The 24,626-nt window shown below is 47.4% G+C and overlaps 3 protein-coding genes, 1 long non-coding RNA gene and 1 other non-coding gene across 7 annotated transcripts; 4 read left to right on the plus strand and 1 right to left on the minus strand.

Moving 5' to 3' along the window:
* The first annotated feature begins 1,042 nt into the window (after positions 1-1,042).
* Positions 1,043-3,689, plus strand: si:ch73-91k6.2 (alpha-1,6-mannosyl-glycoprotein 2-beta-N-acetylglucosaminyltransferase). Of its 2 annotated transcripts, none has more exons than XM_060042524.1 (2): positions 1,043-2,517; positions 2,550-3,689. In XM_060042524.1, the coding sequence occupies exon 1, from the start codon at positions 1,223-1,225 to the stop codon at positions 2,483-2,485; it is 1,263 nt and encodes a 420-aa protein (XP_059898507.1). In that variant the 5' UTR covers positions 1,043-1,222; the 3' UTR covers positions 2,486-2,517; positions 2,550-3,689. The 2 variants fall into 2 exon arrangements, with proteins under 2 accessions (XP_059898507.1, XP_059898508.1); XM_060042525.1 differs by having other exon boundaries at positions 1,043-2,498.
* Positions 3,690-3,895: 206 nt separating this feature from the next.
* On the plus strand, positions 3,896-18,526 carry brox (BRO1 domain and CAAX motif containing). 2 transcript variants are annotated; one of them, XM_060042522.1, is made up of 13 exons: positions 3,896-4,045; positions 4,740-4,853; positions 6,415-6,521; positions 8,327-8,423; positions 8,557-8,652; positions 12,025-12,097; positions 12,579-12,684; positions 13,086-13,175; positions 13,999-14,084; positions 14,361-14,442; positions 15,334-15,484; positions 17,559-17,718; positions 18,190-18,526. In XM_060042522.1, the coding sequence occupies exons 1-13, from the start codon at positions 3,939-3,941 to the stop codon at positions 18,274-18,276; spliced, it is 1,356 nt and encodes a 451-aa protein (XP_059898505.1). In that variant the 5' UTR covers positions 3,896-3,938; the 3' UTR covers positions 18,277-18,526. The 2 variants fall into 2 exon arrangements, with proteins under 2 accessions (XP_059898505.1, XP_059898506.1); XM_060042523.1 differs by lacking the exons at positions 17,559-17,718; positions 18,190-18,526 and adding an exon at positions 16,796-16,856.
* LOC132450412 (uncharacterized) lies at positions 17,725-18,182 on the plus strand. The gene is made up of 3 exons (XR_009523828.1): positions 17,725-17,946; positions 17,997-18,035; positions 18,125-18,182. It is a non-coding gene; the product is annotated as an uncharacterized LOC132450412 (long non-coding RNA).
* Positions 18,527-18,534: 8 nt separating the features above from the next.
* On the plus strand, positions 18,535-22,903 carry LOC132450411 (protein FAM177A1). The gene is made up of 5 exons (XM_060042526.1): positions 18,535-20,494; positions 20,928-21,026; positions 21,387-21,441; positions 22,348-22,463; positions 22,578-22,903. The coding sequence occupies exons 1-5, from the start codon at positions 20,477-20,479 to the stop codon at positions 22,716-22,718; spliced, it is 429 nt and encodes a 142-aa protein (XP_059898509.1). The 5' UTR covers positions 18,535-20,476; the 3' UTR covers positions 22,719-22,903.
* A 1,027-nt stretch (positions 22,904-23,930) lies between these two features.
* Positions 23,931-24,012, minus strand: trnas-gcu (transfer RNA serine (anticodon GCU)). The gene has a single exon. It is a non-coding gene; the product is annotated as a tRNA-Ser (tRNA).
* Positions 24,013-24,626: the final 614 nt, after the last annotated feature.

The raw sequence follows: 24,626 nt of genomic DNA on the forward strand, positions 1-24,626 counted from the left end.
CGTTCCCCCGCCCGTTTGACCGCCGTGGACCAGAGACCAGAGGACCCAGATCTCCTCCAGGCTCTGCCCTTTGGGCAGCAGAGCAGCATGGGAAGGTTATCGGCAGTCCCGGGATTTCTGGTTAATTACCGGTCATTATGGGGGTGGTGTGGGGGGAGGTGGTGTTTGAAACAGCCACGGTGTTTTGATGCCAGATGTGGCTAAACACGTTTTGATTGGCCCAGGATACGGGAGGCCTATAGTCACGTTTATTCCGGGTTTAACATCGCACAAAATGTAAAAAAAAAAAAAATAGAAGAAATAAGTGACTAATTGACTGAACTCGAAGCCTGCAGGCCGAATAAATCTGGGTTACTGGGTCTAGTCCAACCGGAAACTGAGTTTCACCACCACCGCTCACAGTTCACTTTACATCACCAACACTTACGGCTTAATCCCGGAAACACTAACCCTAAGACACTTTACATGACATCACTTGCACTAACACTAACGCTAACACTAACCCTGACATGCAGCACTGAGACGCAGGATTTGCGTGAGTGTGAAAAAACGAAGCCTTCTGGCAATCCTTGGTTTGTTTAGTTCTGTTGACTCGGCCGGGAGTCAGCCCCGCGTTCCCGATACCTCACGGGAGGAGGGGAGGAGGGGGGTGGGGGAGGAGGGTAGAAGGTAGGTGGTGGTGGGAGGGTAGGTGAGTAGGAGGTAGCAGAGTAGGAGGTAGCAGAGTAGGAGGGTCGGACCAGCGGCTCGCTTGCCTCCCGTTGGCTGCTTTGTACACGTCAGCAGTCGGCGTGCTTCCTGCTGAAGATGGGTCGGACTCCTTCCATCCTCTTCCTGGTTTCCACTTCTCGCTCGTCACACGTCTTTTCGGTGAGTTCAAACTCCGGTAAACATGCTCATGGAGTTACCTTACTACCACTGCTCACCAACACCGCGGACCGGGTTTGTATCACAGGAATCGCACCGCAGAGCAGAAGGAGACGGACCGCTGTGGACCGGCTGGTGAGACGCTGTGGACCGGCTGGTGAGACGCTGTGGACAGGCTGGTGAGACGCTGTGGAGCCCGCGTCGCTGCTGTCATTCCGGCCTCAGAACTCGGGTGACACAACGTGACCAAGACGGCAAGTTTACCATAAATACCATGAACACGATGTCGATACGAGGGTGAAGCCGAGCCGACAGTCGTGTGTTTAGACCCGGTCTCTGCTGGTCCTCGGCGGTCATGAGGTTCCGTATGGTGCGGCGCAAGGCGCTGGCGCTGCTGGGGGTCTCGCTGGTCATTGGGACGCTGCTGTTCTCCACCCGGGTGCTGTTTCTGTCCGACCCGGAGACAACTGACCCCATCAGCTTCAGAGACAGCCACGTCTCGCAGTCCGAAGAGATGGTCAAACTGAACTTCGCCTCCCCGTCTGAATTGGCTGATTCTGTTTTGAACGCGGATTACCAGCAGTTCGTTTTGAACGCAGACCGGTTCCCGGAGGAGCCCCAGCTGGTGCTGGTGGTCCAGGTCCACAACCGGTCGGACTACCTGCGCCTGCTGGTCAGGTCTCTGGAGAGTGCCGCAGAGGTCCAGGGCTTCCTGGTCATCTTCAGCCACGACTACTTCTCTGAGGAGATCAACTCCATCGTTCAAGGGATCACTTTCTGCAAGGTCATCCAGATCTACTTCCCCTACAGCACCCAGCTCTACCCCAACTCCTTCCCCGGCCACGACCCCAAGGACTGCCCCCGGGACGCGGCCCGGGACCAGGCCGTGAGGTCGGGCTGCCTGAACGCGGAGCACCCCGACTCCTACGGCCACTACCGCGAGGCGGCCATCACTCAGACCAAGCACCACTGGTGGTGGAAGATGCACTTTGTGTGGGAGCGGGTGGGCGCCGTGCAGGGCTACCACGGCTTTGCCGTGTTCCTGGAGGAGGACCACTACCTGCTGCCCGACTTCTACCACCACTACCGCGCCATGGCGGCCTACCGCGCCGCCAGCTGCCCCGACTGCGACGTGCTGGCGCTGGGGAACCACAAGGTGCCGGACGGCGGCTTCGGCGGCCACTCGGACCGGCTGCAGACGGCCAGCTGGGAGTCCACCAAGCACAACATGGGCCTGGCGCTCTCCCGCGAGGTGTACTACAAGCTGATGGGCTGCAACGAGGCCTTCTGCACCTACGACGACTACAACTGGGACTGGACCCTGCAGCACCTGTCGGGGACCTGCATCGCCAAGCCCCTGAAGGTGCTGGCGGCCCTGGGCTCCCGCGTACTCCACACCGGGGACTGCGGCCTCCACCAGAAGAAGGAGGAGTGCAGGCCGGAGCTGGCGGCGCGGCGGGTGGAGGAGGTCCTGCAGCGGGTGAAGGGGAGCCTGTTCCCCGCCTCGCTCTCGCTCAGCGGGGGGGAGAAGGTGGAGCACCGGCCCCACGTTAAGAACGGAGGCTGGGGGGACCTCCGCGACCACGTGCTCTGCAAGAACTATGCCCGGCGCCTCTGAGAACTGCACTCACCTCCACGTGCACGGCCCCCCTCCACGTGCACGGCCCACCTCCACGGCCCACCTCCACGTGCACGGCCCACCTCCACGTGCACAAGGTGGACATCAGGAGGAGGTTCAGCTTCGTAGTTCTGACTGAAAGTCTTCCAGGGGTCAGACCACCAGATGTTGTCTTGTGTGTGTGTGTGTGCGTGTGTGTGCGTGCGTGCGTGCGTGCGTGCGTGCCTGCCTGTGCGCGTGCGTGTGTGTGTTATAGAGCTAGATTCCTAGCTTGAGTTTTAGCATCTTTCTTAAAACACCAAAGGGGCGCGATTGCCAAAGACTTCTCTTGATCACGTTATAGGCCATTTGGTCAGGCCAGGTTTGGGATGATTTCAAAAGAGTGTGTGTGTGTGTTTTGTGTGTGTGTGTAGGATGCAATTTGAGATTAAACAGCGGATGCCTGTGACAATGCAAATTTATTATTTTGTTATGCAGAAGATGTCCACAATGCGTTCTATTGTGATCCAAAGATAAGTAAATGTTGCTGAACGTGAGAACAGTCTTCAACATGTCCTACTGCGTTACATGGACGCTGTACACAATCGCTTTGGAGAAGATATTAATTTATGAATGTCTGTTTTGGAATGCTTGCCATCAGACCAGAAATACCTGAACCGCCTCCAAACATTGACAAACTATTTTCCGCCTATGGGGTAAAGTTTCTCGACTTAATAGAAGCGTTTGAATAATTCACCAAACGTGCCTTTGTTTGTTGAGGATTAATTACTGTGCCTTAAACTCTTGCTGAGCCATTGAGGGGATGAAAAGTATGCTGACATGTTGACCCACCTTGGGTGAAGTTCTAATCAATCGATTGTTTACACCAAACACTTTGGATCGCTTCTGCATTCCATAAAAGATATATATATATATATGAAATGAACAATGATAAAATGAGTTTATTGACTAAAGAAACATATTCTTCCAACCAAATTTGTTCATCTTTCTAAGAAAATATTTTTGCAAAGCACAATCGTTGTATGTAAACTTTGAGGTTCTGGGGACACTTTGCCTTAGTTGGAGAAGATCCATGATGTCTGGTAGATTGAACAACTGGGTCAAACAAGTTCTCTTTACTTCTGTTCGTCACTAGAATTACATTTTCGCTGCTCTGTTCATGCAATGCTTGTCAAAGTGGGAGAATTAAAATGATTTATTGATATCTGAGTGTGTTTGTCTCATTGGTGTGTTCATGCACACATGTTGTTCGATGTCTTTATTACGGGCTTGTCTGACAAACAAAGGGAGCGGGTCGGATCCCAGATCCGTTCATCCCGTCCTTACAGTCTGGTATGTTACTGACAGAACCGTCGGGGCTGATCTCAGAGCGTGGTATATACACGGCTTCGACGTCATCTGACCAAACGATCGGCTCTTATTGGTCGAACTCTCTCTTAGCTTTCACTTCCTGATGCGCTCCTATTGGCCAGAGGCTGCCTTTGGTTTATTTCCGGAAGTGAGTTGTTGTTGCTGTCAGACTTCCCGAAGAACCTCTCCGTCTCAGACCCCAGTTTCAAGGTAACGACGACCACCTCCACCTCCACCTCCCGACACATCCAACCCCCGACCACCTCTACCTCAAGTTTACCGCCTTTAATCCCGCGGTTTCACTTCTTCTCGTGTTTTCATCGCGTTGACGTCTCGAGACGAAGCTAACGCTAGCTATCGCTAAAGACTACGTCACGGAGCTCCTCTCCTCCTCCGAACCTCAAGCCTTCAGACACAACGAGCCTCTCTTTAAGATCAGACACAGCGACCCTCCTCTTAACATCTTGACATGCCCAACCGAGTCGGTCGACAGGGTGGCAGTGAGAGAGGAGCCGTGTCTCCACCGCGCTCCTCTGAACACCGCCTCACTGAATAACTAGTTTAGGACCAAGTCGCCTTAAAGTATTCATGTCCTGCTGTATTTTTAACAAATCCTTGTATACATTCAACCCACGACGACCATAGGTCCCCGCTAACACTACCTGTCAATCACAGAGTATATGTAGAGCAGGCGGGGTCGGGATGGCCGGGGAGGAATGCACCTGCCGTCCCGTAAGCAGCGGGTCATGTGATGGTGTGTGATGGTGTCATGGGGTGATGTCCAGTGATGATGATGTTCTGTGATGCTGTGTGATGTCATGGGGTGATGTCCAGTGATGATGATGTTGTGTGATGGTGTGCGATGGTGTCCTGTGTTGACGTCCTGTGATGTTCTGGTCCGTAGAGCCCAGTCCAGGATGGCCCACTGGTTCCACCGAAACCCCCTGAAGGCGACGGCCCTGGTCTCCTTCAACTTCTACGGGGTGGCCGGCAGTCCTGCCGCCAACAAGATCTGCAAGTAGGTGACCAGACGGGAGGGTTGGTCCAGGGCCATGGACGGGGAGTGGAGACTGCTCTGGTGGTTCACTAGTCGCTGGGTTCAGCTGCTACTGGACCACAGGGACTCCAAGGCCTTGATGCTGGCGTTAAGGCTGGTCGCTGGATCTGAACCCCCTATCCATCATCTGTCCCTGTGTCACCTCCCTTGTAGCCCTAAGCTCCTCACCTCCTACCCTCCTACCCTCCTTACCTCCTACCCTCCTAACCCTACCCTTCTACCATAATAACCCTAACCTCCTTACCTCCTACCCTCCTTACCTACTACCCTCCTTACCTCCTACCCTCCTTACCTCCTCTCCTCCTACCCTCCTTACCTCCTCTCCTCCTACCCTCCTCACCTCCTACCCTCATACCCTCCTACCCTCCTCACCTCCTACCCTCCTAACCTCCTAACCCTACCCTCCTCACCTCCTACCATAATAACCCTAACCTCCTTACATCCTACCTTCCTACCCTCCACACCTCCTACCCTCCTCACCTCCTACCCTCCTCACCTCCCACCCTCCTGACCTCCCACCCTCCTCACCTCCCACCCTCCTCACCTCCTACCCTCCTGACCTCCTCACCTCCTACCCTCCTAACCCTACCCTTCTACCATAATAACCCTAACCTCCTTACCTCCTACCCTCCTTACCTACTACCCTCCTTACCTCCTACCCTCCTTACCTCCTCTCCTCCTACCCTCCTTACCTCCTCTCCTACCCTCCTCACCTCCTACCCTCATACCCTCCTACCCTCCTCACCTCCTACCCTCCTAACCTCCTAACCCTACCCTCCTCACCTCCTACCATAATAACCCTAACCTCCTTACATCCTACCTTCCTACCCTCCACACCTCCTACCCTCCTCACCTCCTACCCTCCTCACCTCCTACCCTCCTCACCTCCCACCCTCCTGACCTCCCACCCTCCTCACCTCCCACCCTCCTCACCTCCTACCCTCCTGACCTCCTCACCTCCTACCGTCTTCACCTCCTACCCCTCCCCTCTGATCTCTGGCCCACTAACCCAGGGCTCACCGTATCAGGCGTTGTTCTTCCAGGGCGGCCCCGCCCTGCCGTGAAGGAGTGTTTTGAGTCCACAGCACGACGTCACACACGCCACAGGACACTCCCCCAGGGCCGCCACAGCGCCTGATTGGTTGGAATGAGCCCTGAGAGGGAGGGAGGGGGGGAATGGCCTTCTTAGCTTCCTCTGGTCTGACAACGCTCCAACTCCGAGAAACAAGAGTCCAACCCCCGTTTGACCCGCTGTGTAATGTTTACCTCTGGTGTTGACACTCTTGGTCGGGACGTAAGCATTAACCCCCCTCCACTCGTAGAACAAAGGACCTAATGCTTGGTAGCTAATGATTGGTTGCTACCCTTGGAATATTGAGTAGCTCCTCCCAGTCTTGGGTGTCTGCTCTCTGAGTGTGCCCAGACTAAGTACAGCAAGTACCGTCTTTCAGCCAGCGCCCCCGGCGCTGGCTGAAAGACGGTACTTGCTGTCCATGTGGTTGATGAACGTTGTGGTCCGCAGCAACCTGAGGACGGACCGTGCGCGGCTGCTGGAGATGTTCACAGACGTCACCTGCAACCCGGACATGATGAAGAACGCCACCGACGCCTACTTCTCCCTGCTCCAAGGTAGAGGCGGGGGGAGTATCTACAGTAGTCACTAGAGGGGTGTTACAGTAGAGTATCTACAGTAGTCACCAGAGGGGTGTTACAGTAGAGTATCTACAGTAGTCACTAGAGGGGTGTTACAGTAGAGTATCTACAGTAGTCACTAGAGGGGTGTTACAGTAGAGTATCTACAGTAGTCACCAGAGGGGTGTTACAGTAGAGTATCTACAGTAGTCACCAGAGGGGTGTTACAGTAGAGTATCTACAGTAGTCACTAGAGGGGTGTTACAGTAGAGTATCTACAGTAGTCACCAGAGGGGTGTTACAGTAGAGTATCTACAGTAGTCACTAGAGGGGTGTTACAGTAGAGTATCTACAGTAGTCACCAGAGGGGTGTTACAGTGGAGTATCTACAGTAGTCACTAGAGGGGTGTTACAGTAGAGTATCTACAGTAGTCACTAGAGGGGTGTTACAGTAGAGTATCTACAGTAGTCACCAGAGGGGTGTTACAGTAGTGTATCTACTAGGGCCCGACCGATTTATCGGCCTGCCGATTTAATCGGCCGATTATAGCCTTTTTGAAAATAATCGGCATTGGCCAAAAAGACGCAGATTACAACCGATTTTTATTTTTTTTATTTTTTTATTTATTTTTTTATACATTTTATTGCGATTAGTATCCTGCAGATTGCGCTCCTACTCGCCTTGCTAACTAACAACTTTAGCTGGAGTAAAAAAGAGGAGATTGAATTTTACCGTACAACATGAAAGCACTCTCGCTCAGGCAGCTGCGCGCTCACCTCACCAATGTACACAAGACGCGTTGTTTGAGCATGTTGTGCCTGTTTTTCTTTAGGTCCCAGGCCATGTTAATTTGTTATACTGTAGACTCTAACGGTGAGACCATACTGCTCAGCACGCACGTGTTAGTCACTGCTCACGAGCGCAGCACATTGGGAGTTAGTTATTTATTTTACATTTTACATTACACTCATTTTTGACTGTAAATGTATTCAAAAACACTCAAAGGTTCTGCATTCAATTCACATATTCGTCAAAAGTGTTTAAAGTATATTTAAGGTATCAAAAACTACGTTTTATATGTTTTGATATATATATATATTTTTTTTTAATCTGCCGTTTAAATCGTAATCTTAATTTTTCTCTGAAAATAATCGGCATCGGCATCGGCACTCAAAAATCAATATCGGTCGGGCCCTAGTATCTACAGTAGTCACTAGAGGGGTGTTACAGTAGAGTATCTACAGTAGTCACCAGAGGGGTGTTACAGTAGAGTATCTACAGTAGTCACCAGAGGGGTGTTACAGTAGAGTATCTGCAGTAGAGTACACAAGAGTTGGAGGATGTGTGCACTGACTGCTTGTGTATTTCATCACCAATACACTGATGCTTTAAGTTCCAAGGAGGTAGTTTAATTAACCTGTTTCTCTGTCTCCTTACATGTGGATCAGTAATGGACCTGTTTCTCTGTCTCCTAACATGTGGATCAGTAATGAACCTGTTTCTCTGTCTCCTAACATGTGGATCAGTAATGAACCTGTTTCTCTGTCTCCTAACATGTGGATCAGTAATGAACCTGTTTCTGTCTCCTAACATGTGGATCAGTAATGAACCTGTTCCTCTGTCTCCTAACATGTGGATCAGTAATTAACCTGTTTCTCTGTCTCCTAACATGTGGATCAGTAATGAACCTTTTTCTCGGTCCCTTAACATGTGGATCAGTAATGAACCTGTTTCTCTGTCTCCTAACATGTGGATCAGTTGTTCTGCCACTAACCGCTGGAGGCTTCTTGCTACTCCCCAGGGTTCATCTCGTCTCTGGACGGGACCACACAGGAGAACAAGATGAGATTCATCCAGAACTTCAAGTGGACCGACACTCTGCAGGGGAACGTCCCAAGGTAGGCTCCTACAGAACCGGACTGTGGTTCCGTGACTCCCCTGAGAACCGGGCCCCCCGTGCGTTGGTTCTACTGACCGCCAGAACGGGTCGAACCTGTCTCACCCCCCTCCTCTGAACCCCGTTTCCCACAGTGCTCAACAGGACGCCATCTTCGAGCTGATCTCCATGAGCTACAACGTGGCCATCTGGTACACCAAGTTCGCCTCCCGCATGGCGGGCAAGGAGAAGTAGGTCCTCCCGCCCTCGTATCACCGTTTACATATCATAACATCATCGTTTATCATAGTATCACTGTGTATATATCATAACATCATCGTTTATCATAGTATCACCATGTATATATCATAACATCATTGTTTATCATAGTATCACTGTGTATATATCATAACATCATCGTTTATCATAGTATCACTGTGTATATATCATAACATCATCGTTTATCATAGTATCACTGTGTATATATCATAACATCATCGTTTATCATAGTATCACTGTGTAATAACATCATCGTTTATCATAGTATCCTCATGTATATATCATAACATCATCGTTTATCATAGTATCATAACATCTTCGCTTATCATAGTATCACCATGTATATATCATACATCATCATTTATCATAGTATCAACATGTGATATATCATAACAACATCGTTTATCATAGTATTAGGGCTGTAACGATACGCGTATCAAACCGAAAATCGCGATACTCAAAGTAGGGCTTTGACTTTTGGCCAAAAATCATATTCGAAGTTAGTTTGTTTATTAATAATAGTATTCGAATATATTCGAATATTTATTTTGACCATTAAATGCCTTCAGTAATACCTGGGCTGAATCCGAATACTTAGTACATACTATTTATGTTCAGTGTCTACTACTTGACCGTACTACACTTGACAGTGTGTAGTACGGTCTACAGCTATGCGTAGAACGCCTAGAACGGTCTACAGCTATGCGTAGAACGCCTCTGAACTCTTCCGAACACCGCCGTAACTCCACCGGATGTTTGGAGATTACGTGTCTCCCCTCAGATTTCCGTCTTGTCATCGTTGCTATTAAATTAAAAATGTCTCTTTTTACTTCATTACTTACTTTACTTTTTTAATGTCTTTTTTTCGCCGCTTTCTATGACGTCTTTCTAAGCCGCTGTTGGTAGTGTCGGGTAAGCCATCTCTTCTTCGTCCGTTACCAGACTCGTAGTCTGGTAACGTAGTGACCTACCGTTGTATACTGTGGCGGTAGTACGCATTCGGAAACGTTTTCCGTACTACACAATGCACACTGAGCATTCGGACGCGCTATATTTGTGGCGTACTACAAAATGCATACTATAAGTATGAGTATTCGGATTCAGCCCTGAATTGGGCTTTGCGAGGTTTGTTTACAGGCGTTGCTATGGTTACCGGTCTTGCGTGTTCCAACGGTTTATTATGTTTCTAATAAATTGCTGTCTAATCAATACTTCATTACTTCAGCCTCTTCTGTGGTCATTACAATATTATGAATAGACTGCGTGGGGTTCTCCGACGTCTCTCCCTCTTGGCCTGCCCATAACAGGTTCGAATATTAAGGGCTGCCTAATATTCGTTCGAATTTTGATTTATTTTTTTGATATTCGAATTATTCATAAGGTTCACGTGACGTCACTGTAGCTTTGCGCCACCATCTTGACGACCGATCCCACCCACTGACTCAGTGGTAACTCAGCGCCAACAACAACACCTACGACCACAATCAAACAATGAGGATGCGCTCTTTTATTCTCTTTAGTGCAGGTAATGAAAGGTTCTGAAAGATGGCATATCCATGTAGCTTACTAATGAATAAAATGCATACAAAAAACGTTGACATATGACCCACTATGTTCTGCTCCATATACCCAATGTTGACATCGTCCCAGCCTAAGAGTATTGGTATTAATACCTCATTCATTGTCCAAAATAATCCATAATAATTTCAATCGGGTTTTGTTGTGGGTACAAAATGAATCTTGAAGAAAACTCGTCCTAAGCGTCCCCGGCGAAAAGATCGTCTATGATTTGATGACTGATTTCAACGATCAATGATAGTAACCCACCACAAACTGTTCACAAGAAGTCACAAATATATAGTAGCCTACTTAACTTTGCCATTATCAGATAAAGATTATTGGTGGCCAAGTGCCTCACTTTAGCGTCCTTCACCCATCCAGCCACAGCATATTGGTAGGCATCAGTGCTCTTGAAAGCTTTCAAGATATCTCCACTGTATGGGGAGGGGTTGTGGACTAAATAAATATATATGTCATGAAGATTGATTTGAGGCAAGCATACTAATGGACAAAAAAAAAATAGGGATAACAAATAAGGATCGGAGCCTAAAATCGATAATATCTCCGTCTCTCTCTAACATTCAGATGAGCGGTGTGGGCGGCCATACTTGGCGAGATCGGTCGTGCAAATGGCGGCGTTCCAGAAAACGTGACGTAGCTGAACCGTATGAATATTCGAATCACGAAGTTCGAAGTCAAAGCCCTAACTCAAAGCCACGAACCTGTCTCGCGGTGTGAGAAGGCAGAAGCGCGATATGCCCTTTCTAACTCTTCGGTCAAATTGTCCGATTGAAATTTGCTAATAATTTGTCTAAATAATAGTCTGCTGACAGCGCCCCCCCCTATCGATGCCGTAAATATGTGACGAGATGCCCTCTCTGTGATCACAGCTCTCCGTGGCTACGGAGGATTGCATTTCTCCTCATATACAAGTCCTCATATGCGATATGAACGACATTCATCCAGAGTGGGCCAAGCTTTATTCTCACTTTATTCTACCGGACTCGTTCGCTTCTTCACTAGACACACGCGCTACCGCTCGCTCTCCTCGCTCGTCCACTCACTCGCTGACGTCACTCACACACGCATACGCACACTGCCATTCTCCCGCACACACATATGCTACTCGTAACACTATGCCTCGTTATTGCGACGTTCATGTTTTTCCTCATCTATTGAAAGTTAGGCTATTAAACATGTTGCATTCTATACGGCCTGATTATGTCATTATTTAAGCTACATAGCCTAATAAGAAGCGCTAATAAGGATATTTGAATAAACCAACCAAACGGTTAAAGGGGCCCTATTATGCCTACCAGCAAAAAGCATCCTCCAACTGCAATCTTCGGTTATTTCTTTATTAATTTAGCTATACTTTAATAGTATTCTTTCGGTTCATATCTGTTCAGTGTTCCAAATTATTTGTTATTAAATGTTACATTAAGATAATTGGTATTTAAGTGTTGTTTAAATAAAATGCTTTTTAAATTTAAAAGAATCGTGGGATGTATCGAACCGTGGGTCAAAAATCGTGATACAAACCGAATCGTGAATTTGTGTATCGTTACAGCCCTACATAGTATCCTCATGTATTTATCATAACATCATCATTTATCATAGTATCCTCATCAAATATCACCAAATGTCATATCACCACATCTCATATCACCATGTAGCATATATACCATGATTGACAGCCTGGGATGTAATGGTTGACAATTGTGACCTTGAAACCGTATTTGTGTTAACGTCTCTGATGTCTTGTGTCTTGTCTTGTGTCTTAGTGTAACGGAAGCGGAGGCTAAAGACGTCCATCGAAGCCTGAAGATGGCCGCCGGCATCTTTAAACACCTCAAGGTGAAGACCGCTAGCAGTCATATCACATTAGCTTCATCTACAGTAAAGCTATTCTAGTGATAACTTATTTTAGCTACGGCTACAACAAAGATAGCCCAGTGATGGCTCCTTTTAGCTTCTTCTACAGCAAAGATAAGTTAACGAACAATAGCAGCCATTAGCTTACGCTACAGTATAGATAGCCTAGCTACAGCTTCTATAAGCCTCTCCTACAGTAAAGTTAGGGTAACGTGCAACAGCACCTATTAGCTGCTACAGTAAAGATAGCCTAGCGATAGCTACTTTAGCGTCTCCTGCAGTGAGTGGGAGCTTCACTAAAGGGTTGGGTGTCTCAATTCGGGCCTTGGGGGTGCTGACCTCCTCGGTGTGGTGGCCCCAACGACCTCTGGGGGGGGGGCAGGGGGGCAGCAGACCGGAAAAAACAGGACCATAACGCAGGTCAGAGGAAGAGTCTATAATGCTGCGCTGGTGTTTTCTACAGGAAGACCAGATCCCCCGCCTCATCACCCCTGCCGAGAAGGGGCGGGACCTGGAGGCCAGGGTGATTGACGCGTACATCATCCAATGCCAGGCGGAGGCACAGGAAGGTAGCTAGCATGTTAGCATCATTAGGTTCGGTATTGGTGTTGGTCCATGGGCCTGGTGTGGTCACATGGGTCCATGGTCCTGGTGTGGTCACATGGGTCCATGGTCCTGGTGTGGTCACATGGGTCTATTGTCCTGGTGTGGTCACATGGGTCCATGGTCCTGGTGTGGTCACATGGGTCTATTGTCCTGGTGTGGTCACATGGGTCCATGGTCCTGGTGTGGTCACATGGGTCTATTGTCCTGGTGTGGTCACATGGGTCCATGGTCCTGGTGTTGGTCACATGGGTCCATGGTCCTGGTGTGGTCACATGGGTCCATGGTCCTGGTGTTGGTCACATGGGTCCATGGTCCTGGTGCTGGTCCATGGTCCTAACATGGTTCCCTGGTTCTCGTCTCACAGTGACCATCGCGCGGGCCATCGAGCTGAAGCACAACGCTACGCTGGTCGCCGCCCTGTCCTACGAGACGGCCAACTTCTACCAGAGAGCCAGTGAGTCACCTAACCTCTGACCCTTCTCCCAGGGGAATCGTGATTGGTCGACATCTCTCCCTGTCATCCCTCTCCGAGCTCCTGATAGGCCAGAGCAGAAGTCTGCAGTGGATCATGAGGCATTAGTCCAGCACCAAACGGGAACAGATGTTCCCATAAAACGAATTCCATTCCGATTCCTGAACTTAAGTTTCGACTTAAGAGTTCTCTTACGATGACAGCAATAAAGAGTCGGTTCACTTACTGTCTACAATTTTTACTGACGTTTGTAATCTATAATAATACATTTGTATTCTTCTAGTTAGCTCGAACTCCCGTAGATCGGAGGAGGTGACGCGTTTCCCATTCCGACTTTCCACCTCTGACCGTTTTTTGAACGCAAGCATAACACCGTCGTGTTTGTGATGTTGTTTGTGTAGTAAAGGGGTCATGTGTTGTGTCGGATCAGTGCATAGACTTGCGTACTCCCCGTATCGGAACAAATTCACAAACAGGGGCTCTCTCTGTGATATGAATACAATCCTTTCGGCCGCCCGCCTCCTGTGGGACTGCGGGCTGATCCTGCCCTCTAGTGGCCTCCTGTGGGACTGCAGGCTGACCCCGCCCTCTAGTGGCCTCCCGTGGGACTGCAGGCTTACCCCGCCCTCTAGTGGCCTCCTGTGGGACTGCGGGCTGACCCTGCCCTCTAGTGGCCTCCTGTGGGACTGCAGGTTGACCCCGCCCTCTAGTGGCCTCCTGTGGGACTGCGGGCTGACCCTGCCCTCTAGTGGCCTCCTGTGGGACTGCCGGCTGACCCGGTTAACCATGCTGCTCTGTTTTCTAGACCAGACGCTTCACACTTTGGAGCCAGAGTGCAGCAACAAGTGGAAGAAATACTTCCAGCTCAAGATGCACTTCTACATGGCTTACGTAAGTTATGGAACAGTTATAGTCCTCCTGTCAGTAACACAACAATTAGTTAGTCTTAGTTAACCCTGTCTCAGTTAACCATGTCTTAGTTAACCCTGTCTAACGCAACAGTAAGTTAACCCTGTCTTAGTTTACCGGTCGGTACCTCCTGAAGTGTGTTTGAGGGGTTTTAAACCTTCTGGTTGTGTGATTCCCTTGTGTAGCTCTTTGTGTGTCTATTTTGTGTAGCTCTTTTTGTGTGTGTGTTGTGACTAGAGTGTGCGTGTCTGTCTGCAGGCGTACTGCTACCACGGACAGACGCTGCTGGCCAGCGATAAGTGTGGAGAGGCCATCCGCTCCCTACAGGAGGCAGAGAAGTGTGAGTAACCACACTAACTATATCCCAGGTTAACCCCGCTAACTAAAGCCCAGGCTAACCCCGCTAACTATAGCCCAGGTTAACCCCGCTAACTAAAGCCCAGGCTAACCCCGCTAACTATAGCCCAGGCTAACCCCGCTAACTAAAGCCCAGGTTAACCCCGCTAACTATAGACCAGGTTAACCACTCTAACTATAGACCAGGTTAACTACGCTAACTATGGACCCGGTTAACCCCGCTAACTATAGACCAGGTTAACCTCGCTTACTATAGTCCAGGTTAGCCACGCTATCTATAGACCAGGTTAACCACGCTATCTATAGACCAGGTTAACCATGCTAACTATAGACCAGGTTCAATAGGTTAACCACGCTATCTATAGCCCAGGTTCAATTGGTTAACTAGACCAGGTTAACCATACTAACTATTGACCAGGTTAACCATGCTAACTATAGCCCAGGTTCAATAGGTTAACCACGCTAACTATAGACCAGATTCAATAGGTGTTGGTTAATGCTAACTGGTTAATGGTAAATGGTTACTGGTTGTGTCCAAGTTACCAGTGGGCAGAGGAGCTGTAATAATGGTAACTGGTTAACGGTTCTGGTAACTGGCTAATGGTTCTGGTTACTGGTCAATGGTTTTGGTTCCTGGTTGTGTCTAGCCTACCAGTGTGCTGAGGAGCTGTGTTATTGGTTACTGGTTCTGGTCACTGGTTCATTCTAACTGGTTGATGGTCCCAGCCTACCAGCGAGGGGAGGAGCTGTGTTAATGGTTCTGGTTCTGCTACATGTTAACTGGTTGATGGTCCCAGCCTACCAGCGAGCGGAGGAGCTGTGTTAATGGTTCTGGTTCTGGTTCTGCTACATGTTAACTGGTCGATGGTCCCAGCCTACCAGCGAGCGGAGGAGCTGTGTAAGGAGTACCGGCAGACCAAGGGCCCGGGCTCCACCGCGCGGCCCTCGGAGCAGCTCTTCTTCCTGAAGCTCGGAGCGCTGGTGAAGAACACGCTGGAGAAGTGTCAGCGGGAGAACGGCTTCATGTCAGTACAAACACACGCACACGCACGCACACACGCACACGCACAACTACATGAACGCACACGTACACGTCAGGGTTTCCGCTAGAAAGAAATTGGCGACGGTCATCATGTGACCTGGAAGGATTAATTTTAACGTTTTTTTTTTTTTCTTTCGATATTTGGCATCTGTGAAGCGTGACGCTGCTGACTTAAAGTCAAATGTATCGAGAGTGTCTCTGCTGCTTGCAATGCGCATAAGCCTCGTGACTCTTCCTTCCCCAAGGCGGCTTCGCTGAGCAGTCTTTATTAGAGCTTAGGTTGGGCCCAGGAAATCAAGCCCGACCCGGCCCGAGCCCGTGAACGTTCTGTCCGAGCCCGGCCCGGCCCAACGCATTAACTAAGGATGAGCCCGAGCCTGATTTCAACCCGACATTTTTTTTAATACATGTGTAACTTTTTACCCATTTGTTACTTAGGCCTACTCTGCTAAATTTACATGTAAGGGATAATGTATAGAACGCCGGTCATTATCGGGAAATTAAACCCGATAGGGGTTTAACCCCCTGAAGGGGCTTATTTTCGATAATGACCGGTGACCTGGCGAAACAAAAAAATAACTTCACATGGTGTGTCTTTTTACAATTTAATCGTTACCAGCATTCGTAGTGTTGATCAGCAGTGAAATAGTCAAAGACGTTGACGTCGCTTAGCAACCGAAGATGCTGGGGTTGACAAGTTACCGGACTACTACCCATGCAAGTGAACGGAGCGTTCCACGCCATTGAGAAGACCCGAGTAATAAAGGCCAATAATATGTCTGTTTATGGCATAGATTTCTCCTCGGATTATGCCAATAAAGCAATGATTAAAAAAATACTAAAAAAACACAAACGCTCGATCAAAGGCCCGGCCCGGCCCGGCTGGGGGATAGTGGTGGGAAATATCGGCCGGCCCACATTGTTTTACATGAATTGGCTAAACAAATGACCACTGTAGCATATTCAAACACAATTCAAATCGTGCAGAGAGAATTATTTCCATTGGTCCTTCTGACCGGAGACATTTAGAATTTTCGGTCGTGTGTGTGTGTGTGTGTGTGTGTGTGTGTGTGTGTGTGTGTGTGTGTGTGTGTGTGTGTGTGTGTGTGTGTGTGTGTGTGTGTGTGTGTGTGTGTGTGTGTGTGTGTGTGTGTGTGTGTGTGTGTACACGTACACACTTACACACACACTTATGTTGTCCTGTAATACCAGCTTATTCCACAAGGTGACGTATTTGTTGTTATATCATTTTATATAATGGTATTTAATGTTAATAATTATCCTGCAATACCAGCTACTTCCACAAGGTGATATATTTGATGTTATATCATTTTATATAATGTAATATAATGGTATTTAATGTTAATAATTATCCTGTAATACCAGCTACTTCCACAAGGTGATATATTTAAGCAATAGATCACGACAGGCTGTGGTATGTGCTCATTATACCACTGCCGGCGACCCCCTTCACAGTGGTATAATGAGCACATGCCACTGAATGAAGTGATCTATTGCTTTTATACAACGGTTACTGTTATGGCGAAACGAAAGTCATAGACACACTACATTAAAAAAGAAACCAAGAAAGTCAAAGTAGCCGTTTTACTGTGAGCTCACAGACTACCAAAAAGTAGTCCCTCCTGGCTGCCGCTATGCATCGACGTTCGCTATGCAACACACTTTAGCGTCCCTCCGAGAGAAGGCTCCGATAGAGCGGTTCGCCGGCAATTTATCCTATGGAGCAGTTCACTCGCCGATTTTAGGCTTCAGTGAACTGTGCTATTGCTTTTATACAACTGTTAAAATTATGGCAAAATGACTCCACACACACACACTAGTAAAAACACGGTTGTATTCTTTGACACTTTCCACGCGGAGTGATACTTTCACAAAATGATTGGGCGTCATAGCAGTTATGTATACGCTCATTATACAACAGTTAGGAACCAATCAGATCGCTGGATTTAGGCCCCCCGTTGTATAATTGATGTTATATCATTTTATATAATGTAATATAATGGTATTTAATGTTAATAATTATCCTGTAATACCAGCTACTTCCACAAGGTGCCGGAGGAGGCGCCCCAGCTGGAGCTAAAGGCGAGCTACGGGCTAGCTGAGCCGCTGGCCTTTGAGCTGCCGCCGCTCAGCGAGCAGTGGAGCCCGGAGGTGCTGAACACCTTCGACCTCACCAAGGGGGCCAAGAACGACAAGGTACTGGGCGGCATGCTGCAGGCTGCATGATGCATGGTACAACCTCGAGGGTAGGGTGCTAACCAGAAAACGATAAGAACGAAAAGGTACTGGGTACTGGCCTGCTGGATGCTACATGGCCTAGCGTCAAGGTGCTAACCAGACAACACACTGGTACGCTGCGATCTGGGCTGACAGAGTACTGGTGTACTAGTGAACCTCTTCACTGGTCTGTGTGTGTGTGACAGAGTACTAATGAACTGGTGAACTACTTCACTGCTCTGTTTGTGTGTGCAGAGTACTAGTGAACTACATCACTGGTCTGTTTGTGTGTGCGGGTGTACAGGAGTTTTAGTGAACTGGTTTGTTTGTGTGGCAGTGTACTAGTGAACTGGTTTGTTTGTGTGGTAGTGTACTGGTGTACTAGTGAACTGGTTTGTTTGTGTGGCAGTGTACTGGTGTACTAGTGAACTGGTTTGTTTGTGTGTGCAGGCCAAGGCCAAGCCGGAGGAGGAGGTGAAGCCCATGAAGGAACCAGACCTGAAGCCTCAGAAGGACACCGGCTGTGTGGTCTCCTAGGGCGACCTCTGACCCCTCGGAGCCCGCGTCTCAGCCAATCCCCTTCCTCCAGGAGGGCTCCATCTTGTTTCCCTCCATGGTGGCGGGAGGGCGGTCCATACTGTAATGTTATCCCAGAGCTGGTATCATCTTCTGCTGTCTGCTTTACAACCCACAAAGTAAAAGTCCCCTCCTAGCCTAGCCACGTAGCCTAGCCGCCTAGCCTAGCCTGCTAGTCTAGCCTGCTAGCCTCCTAGCCTAGCATCCTAGCCTGCTAGCCTCCTAGCCTAGCCTGCTAGCCTCCTAGCCTAGCCTGCTAGCCTAGCCTGCTAGTCCTCTCCCAGCCACAGGGGGAGCTCCTGGCCTCAGTCAACAGGGGAGGACTTAAACTTTGTGGTCCCAGAACCTCCAGCTCTCTCAGTAAGAGTTACGACCCCTGGTCTTAAGGTAAATAACCCTTAAGGTACCCTTAAGGTAACTCACGCCCCTTAAGATGGCGACTTTAAGTTAAAGAGGACCAGATGCTGTCGGCCTTGTTCTTCATGACGGGTGAAGAGAGAGTGTCAGACACTCAGAACTGAACAACACTATTCAAACGATATTACAGATTAGTATTAATATTATCAGCATGCCCTTAACAGAACCTCTGCCCCCCCCCCCCCCCCCATGCGGTGGGACCATAGCCCACACACCTGCGGCGGTAATGTGTGACCCTGGCTGACCGCAGGTGTGTCACTACATGATGACCTCATCATGAGCGCCCAGCCACTCATTAAGGATCCTTCAACGATAATCGATAACCGACCTGCCTTCCTGCCCGGTGTCAGCTGAGTGGTGCCACCGGGAACCAAACAGAACCCCGACAACCACGAGACACGTCTATATGTGGTTTGAATCGTCTCAAAGCATTCAAGCTTCTTTTAAAGTTTTGGTTCTTTTGGATTCTCCTCCTCTGCTGTCTTTCTTTTTATACTCGAGGTAGCATCTCTTATTTAATGATTCTGTTTCCAAACTCGATATAAGTGGGTTACGATGTTGAGTCGTATATTAGTGATGATTTGGGGACTTTGTAATATACCCCCTATTAATATTAGCTTTTTAATGTATTACTCATGTTTAATGATAGATTAGATTTGTTTTTTACACTATACACTAAATGTTACAATATAGCATTGCTTGCCAACCACGTTTCCAGTCCAGCTTGTTTTTTTAATTCTCTGGCCACATTTAATGGTCACCAGCTGTTGCATTACCTGTAGAACTCATTACAATCTTTTTAAGCAGCGTACCCGAGAAACACCTGAAGGTCTCGTTAACAGTCTCGTTAAGCAGAAACACCTGAAGATCTCGTTAAGCAGTATACCTGTAGTAACAACTGAAGAAATCGTTAACAGTCTCGTTAAGCAGCACACCTGTAGAAACACCTTGAGGTCTCGCTAAGAGTCTCGTTAATCAGTGTACCTTTAGAAACACCTGGAGGACTCGTTAATCAGCTTACCTGTAGAAACACCTGGAGGGCTCGTTAACAGTCTCGTTAAGCAGCCGGGAAGCACTGCCTCGAATGTATCACAGAGTTCTGCATAATCGAACAATCACAACATATATCTAGAAGTCTAGGCGAGCGGGGAAATGTACATTTTGTATTTATAAGATGATGTCATGTTCTAAGATGTTGTTTAATCGTTGGAAGGGAGGCTGTTTAGAAGTGGTGTCCTATAACCCGTAGAGTGTTCTCAGCCATCGTTCCGCAGTGGGAGCTGTGGCAACATGACAGGACATACTAAATCCTTCTGCTACTTCCTGTTGTGTTTATACATCAGCCTATCAGGTGGCCTTTTGCACTTTGTGTTCAGTTATCTACAGTCATTTGATCCGAAGGAAGTACAATTCCTAGCACGCCGTGTTGCATCATGGGATGGTTTACAAAACAAAACAAAAAACTTGTTGCCTATGCTGTCAATCATCTTTCATTTTTCACGGTATTTAATGATCAGAATAAGTTGTATTGATCGATTACAATAAAGCTCATTATACGGTTAAAACACGTCTGGCCTCATTCCTGCCACTCAAACAAGTGCCCGACCTGTGTGGGTACAGTGTGGGCGTGGCCAGCTGGGCATGGGGGTGTGGCCGGCGGAGTCCAGGAAATCCTGGAGCGACGAGGTCTCTCCCAGCAGGAGAAGTGGTTCCTGGTCCAAGGCTACTGGGACCCAGCTGTGGGATGGAGGACCGACAGGAAGTAAGTTCCCTCTGATGACATTTCGACCACGACCTCAGAGAGCTGTTGATCAGTCGCGCCCTGAAACACGAGCTGGAGGCACAACGAGGTCCCAGATAAGAGCGACTATCAGGTTGAGACGTAATCACGCGGTGTTCAGAAACACTCATTGTTAACTGATCTGTGTTTATCTTGTATCTGTATATTGGGTGTATATTGTTATCTATTGCATGATAGGCCTTTTGAGGATGTTGAAACACAACCATTTGGCCAATTAATGACTTCCTGGTTATCTGATAGGCAGACAAAAGGTTTACCTTGAACTCTCCATTGCTCACACAATCATCCCTCAAGAACAACCAGACAAAGACATAACAAACCTTCAAAATAAGAGCATGTGTTTGGAAAACCCATTCGTGGTCAGCTAAGTAAAAAAATGTGTGTGTGTCAACAGAGGAGGGTGGTCCACTTCGCCAGTGGGGAGACTATGGAGGAGGAAGAGGATGAGGAAGATCCAACACATGATGAGACGCTCAGGGAGCCATCAGAGAGGGTGAACGACTCCAGACCAACAGTAAATCTTTTGCATCGTCTCACTCTTCTCTCTGAAACCTAAATCTGTTGCATTGTCTCACTCTTCTCTCTGAACACAATCTGTTGCATCGTCTCACTCTTCTCTGAACACTAAATCTATTGCACCGTCTCACTCTTCTCTCTAAACACTAAATCGGTTGCATCGTCTCACTCTTCTCTGAACACTAAATCTATTGCATCGTCTCACTCTTCTCTCTAAACACAATCTTTTGCATCGTCTCACTCTTCTCTCTGAACACTAAATCTGTTGCATCGTCTCACTCTTCTCTCTGAACACTAAATCTGTTGCATCGTCTCACTCTTCTCTTGTGTTCCCTAGACTTGGAGGTCGTGGAGGAAAACTGGGGGTCTGGTGATGAAGATGACCCTTTGCGGTAACACACACACACACACACACACACACACACACACACACACACACACACACACACACACACACACACACACACACACACACACACACACACACACACACACACACACACACATTTTCTAGCGTTCATGTCTTTACATTGTTTTACGTGACGTTTAATTGAGCTCAGTTTCTGAACATATTTTGTGACAGATGACGTTCTTATCGTGTTATTTGCTAGTGAAAGTCACAATTTGTAACATTCTGCATGCATTTCAATCAATCATATAATCAATCAATCATTCAATCAATCAATCCTTTATTTAACCAGGTAGAAATTCATTGAGATTAAAATCTCTTTTATGAGAATGACCTGACCAAGAAGGCAGCACCGTGATAAAATAAACACAATCAACAGTCACATACAATTCCCAAAACCGACACTCAGCACCAGTCAATGTTCAGTAGGCCTACAAGATAAGGGACACGAATATGTATGAAAATAAAAAATTAGTACAGTTCAAATAAAAATACTTATACTGCGACAGTCAAAATGAATACACCTTGCTGTTATAAAAAATATAAATTTACAAGCAGTTGCATTTTCCGAGAGAATCTTCCCTGTCCTTCAGCATTACTTTAGTTCTCCTAAGGTTACCAGCGCTGACAGCTTCAGGTGCTTTTGTGTGTATGTTGGCATGCATGGTTGCATGCACGCACACTCTGGTAATCAAAAATGTAAGTCAAGTCTCAACACCGACCCCTAACATATAAAGAATATCAAATAAAGTATCTGTAACTATTTACATCATGATATGCAGAGCGACTTCTAGGCTCTTTACGCCCGCTGGTGCGGGAGGCAGTGGACCGCGTTCAACACTGACCCCGATATCTCAGGGTTCACCGTGTGTCTCTCTACCCCCTGCAGTGTGTGACTTCCTTGGGGCGCGGCTGGCCGGCCTGTTGGGGCTGGACTCCGCCAAGTACCAGTACGCCATCGACCTGCACCGCCGCCGCCAGCCGCAGCGGCAGGACGACCCGCAGGTAGGAGGGAGAACAGAGTGGGACGGTAGAACGGTAGGATCGCGTCTAAAGTACCAATACAGAAGTATAGCTCAGTTCTTCATAAACCGTGACTCCTCCTCCTCGATGCCTCAGGTACCTGAGGACCTGAGTGGGGCCAGAGGGGAGAGGATTGTTCTCTCTTCTAGACCGGACCGCACTTACAGCGCCACAGAACCCAGAACCGTGGGTCAAGGGGCGCACAACGAGGCCTTTCAGCATGATCGAGACCCCTAAACCAAAGGTAAAGAAGAGGAGGAATGTTCTGAGATTTTGGGATTTTCTTTAAAAACATTCAACAGAAACTTTCCATTTGTAATTTATCCGGACTTAGTAAAGTGGGATCGGGTTTGAAACTTTTAAATAAAATGTGAAACACAAATTCGTTTTATTGGATCAGTTATTTTATTTAAAAACGGGAACATTTATTTTAATATGATGCATGGTTCCCGCGGGTCCTTAAAAAGTCTTACTTTTTTTTTGTGTGAAATTAAAGCCATAAATTGTCTTAAATTTACTGTAAATTTGCTCTAGGTAGGCCTATTACATTTTGCAGAGGTTTTTTTAAGACTAGGGGAAATTGTCGCACACAACAAATCACATAGTGCGTCTTTTAATTACGGCATTTTCAGGAGTTTTACGTTACGAAAACGTTGACATCAGTCACTCAAGTAGGCTAACTTGCTGGCGCTACTTTAAGCTAGTGACGGTTGACATCATTAGGCCAACTTGCGCTACTTTCAGGGTGGGACGGTGCAAATTCAATGAGAAATGGTTTGAGGAGGATAAGTTTCGGGGGTGGTTGGAGAAGGCAGGTGACTACGAGGCAAGGTGTCGTTTATCCCGAAAGGCATTCATACTAGGGACCATGGGAGCAAAAGCTCTTGAGTCCCACATGAGGTCGCAGAAATATATCCGATACTCCGTGGCAGCTAGCGGGACTACACCGATGCCCGTATTATTTGAAAGAAGTGGACTGAAAAGTTCAGCATCCGTGGCTAGTACTTCACATCAGACGGCGTTAACCGGCTTTGTGTCGCCACCAGAAACCCAGAAGGCGGAGGTATTGTGGGTTCTCCACGGTGAGCAGACATAATTCCTTCAAATCGAACGAGGACATTAGTAGCGTCTTGGCTGCTATGTTCCCAGATTCTGAGTTTGCGAAGTCGTTCACCTGTAGTGGAAAAAAAAAAAAAACGGCCTATCTTGCAAAATACGGCATTGCATCTTTCATAAAAAGAGAGCTGTCACGCAGCATAAGCGATAAACAGTACGTCCTCACATGTTCGATGAGAGTGAACAAAACCACTAAAAGCAAACAGATGGATATCCATGTGAGGTAGTGGCCCACGGACGACGAATTCGACAGTAAGTACAATATTAAATGTAATCGTTGACTAGCAAAAACAAAGCGAAGTAAAAACGGAATAATTTATGAAAATCACTTTCCGACGAGGATGGGATTCGAACCCACGCGTGCAGAGCACAATGGATTAGCAGTCCATCGCCTTAACCACTCGGCCACCTCGTCTCGTTACCGCGCTATTTATTAGAAAACGTACCTATTAGTCCGCGGATAAGACCATAAATGCATAAATTCATAAACAAAAAGCCTTATCTTATACTCGATGATCTGAAAACTTACACGGTCCGCCAACAAGAGAGTGAGGCTCATAACCACTGCACCATAGGACGCAATACAGAGGCAAATACTGATCAAATATTACGACGTTGAAAATCACATTTTAACAGCATGAGACATCTTAAATAAAGACTAAAAGACTAACCGCCATTTTAACAATAGCATAAGACATCTTAAGTAAAGACTTAAGACTAAACGCCATTTTACTGAGACGATCGTTTTTGTCTAATAATTATCTTAAATTGTATGGGTTAAATTAACTTTTTTGTGTGTAATAATATACTGTGATATATTTTTGAAATTCTGAAGTGTGATAAGTAATTCAGCTGAAGAAAGACTAGAAAAAAATAAGTAAAGTAGTAGAAACACACGCATGTGATACATAAACTCAACAGCAGATGGCAATGCTGTGCTTTAGTCCCATCTTTATGCGTTTTAATATAAATATATCATTGATCATGACAATGTGGATGTCTTTCATGAGTTAACATTGATTTAAAAGT

Source organism: Gadus macrocephalus, chromosome 21 (genome assembly GCF_031168955.1).
Source record: "Gadus macrocephalus chromosome 21, ASM3116895v1".
Lineage (NCBI taxonomy): Eukaryota > Metazoa > Chordata > Actinopteri > Gadiformes > Gadidae > Gadus > Gadus macrocephalus.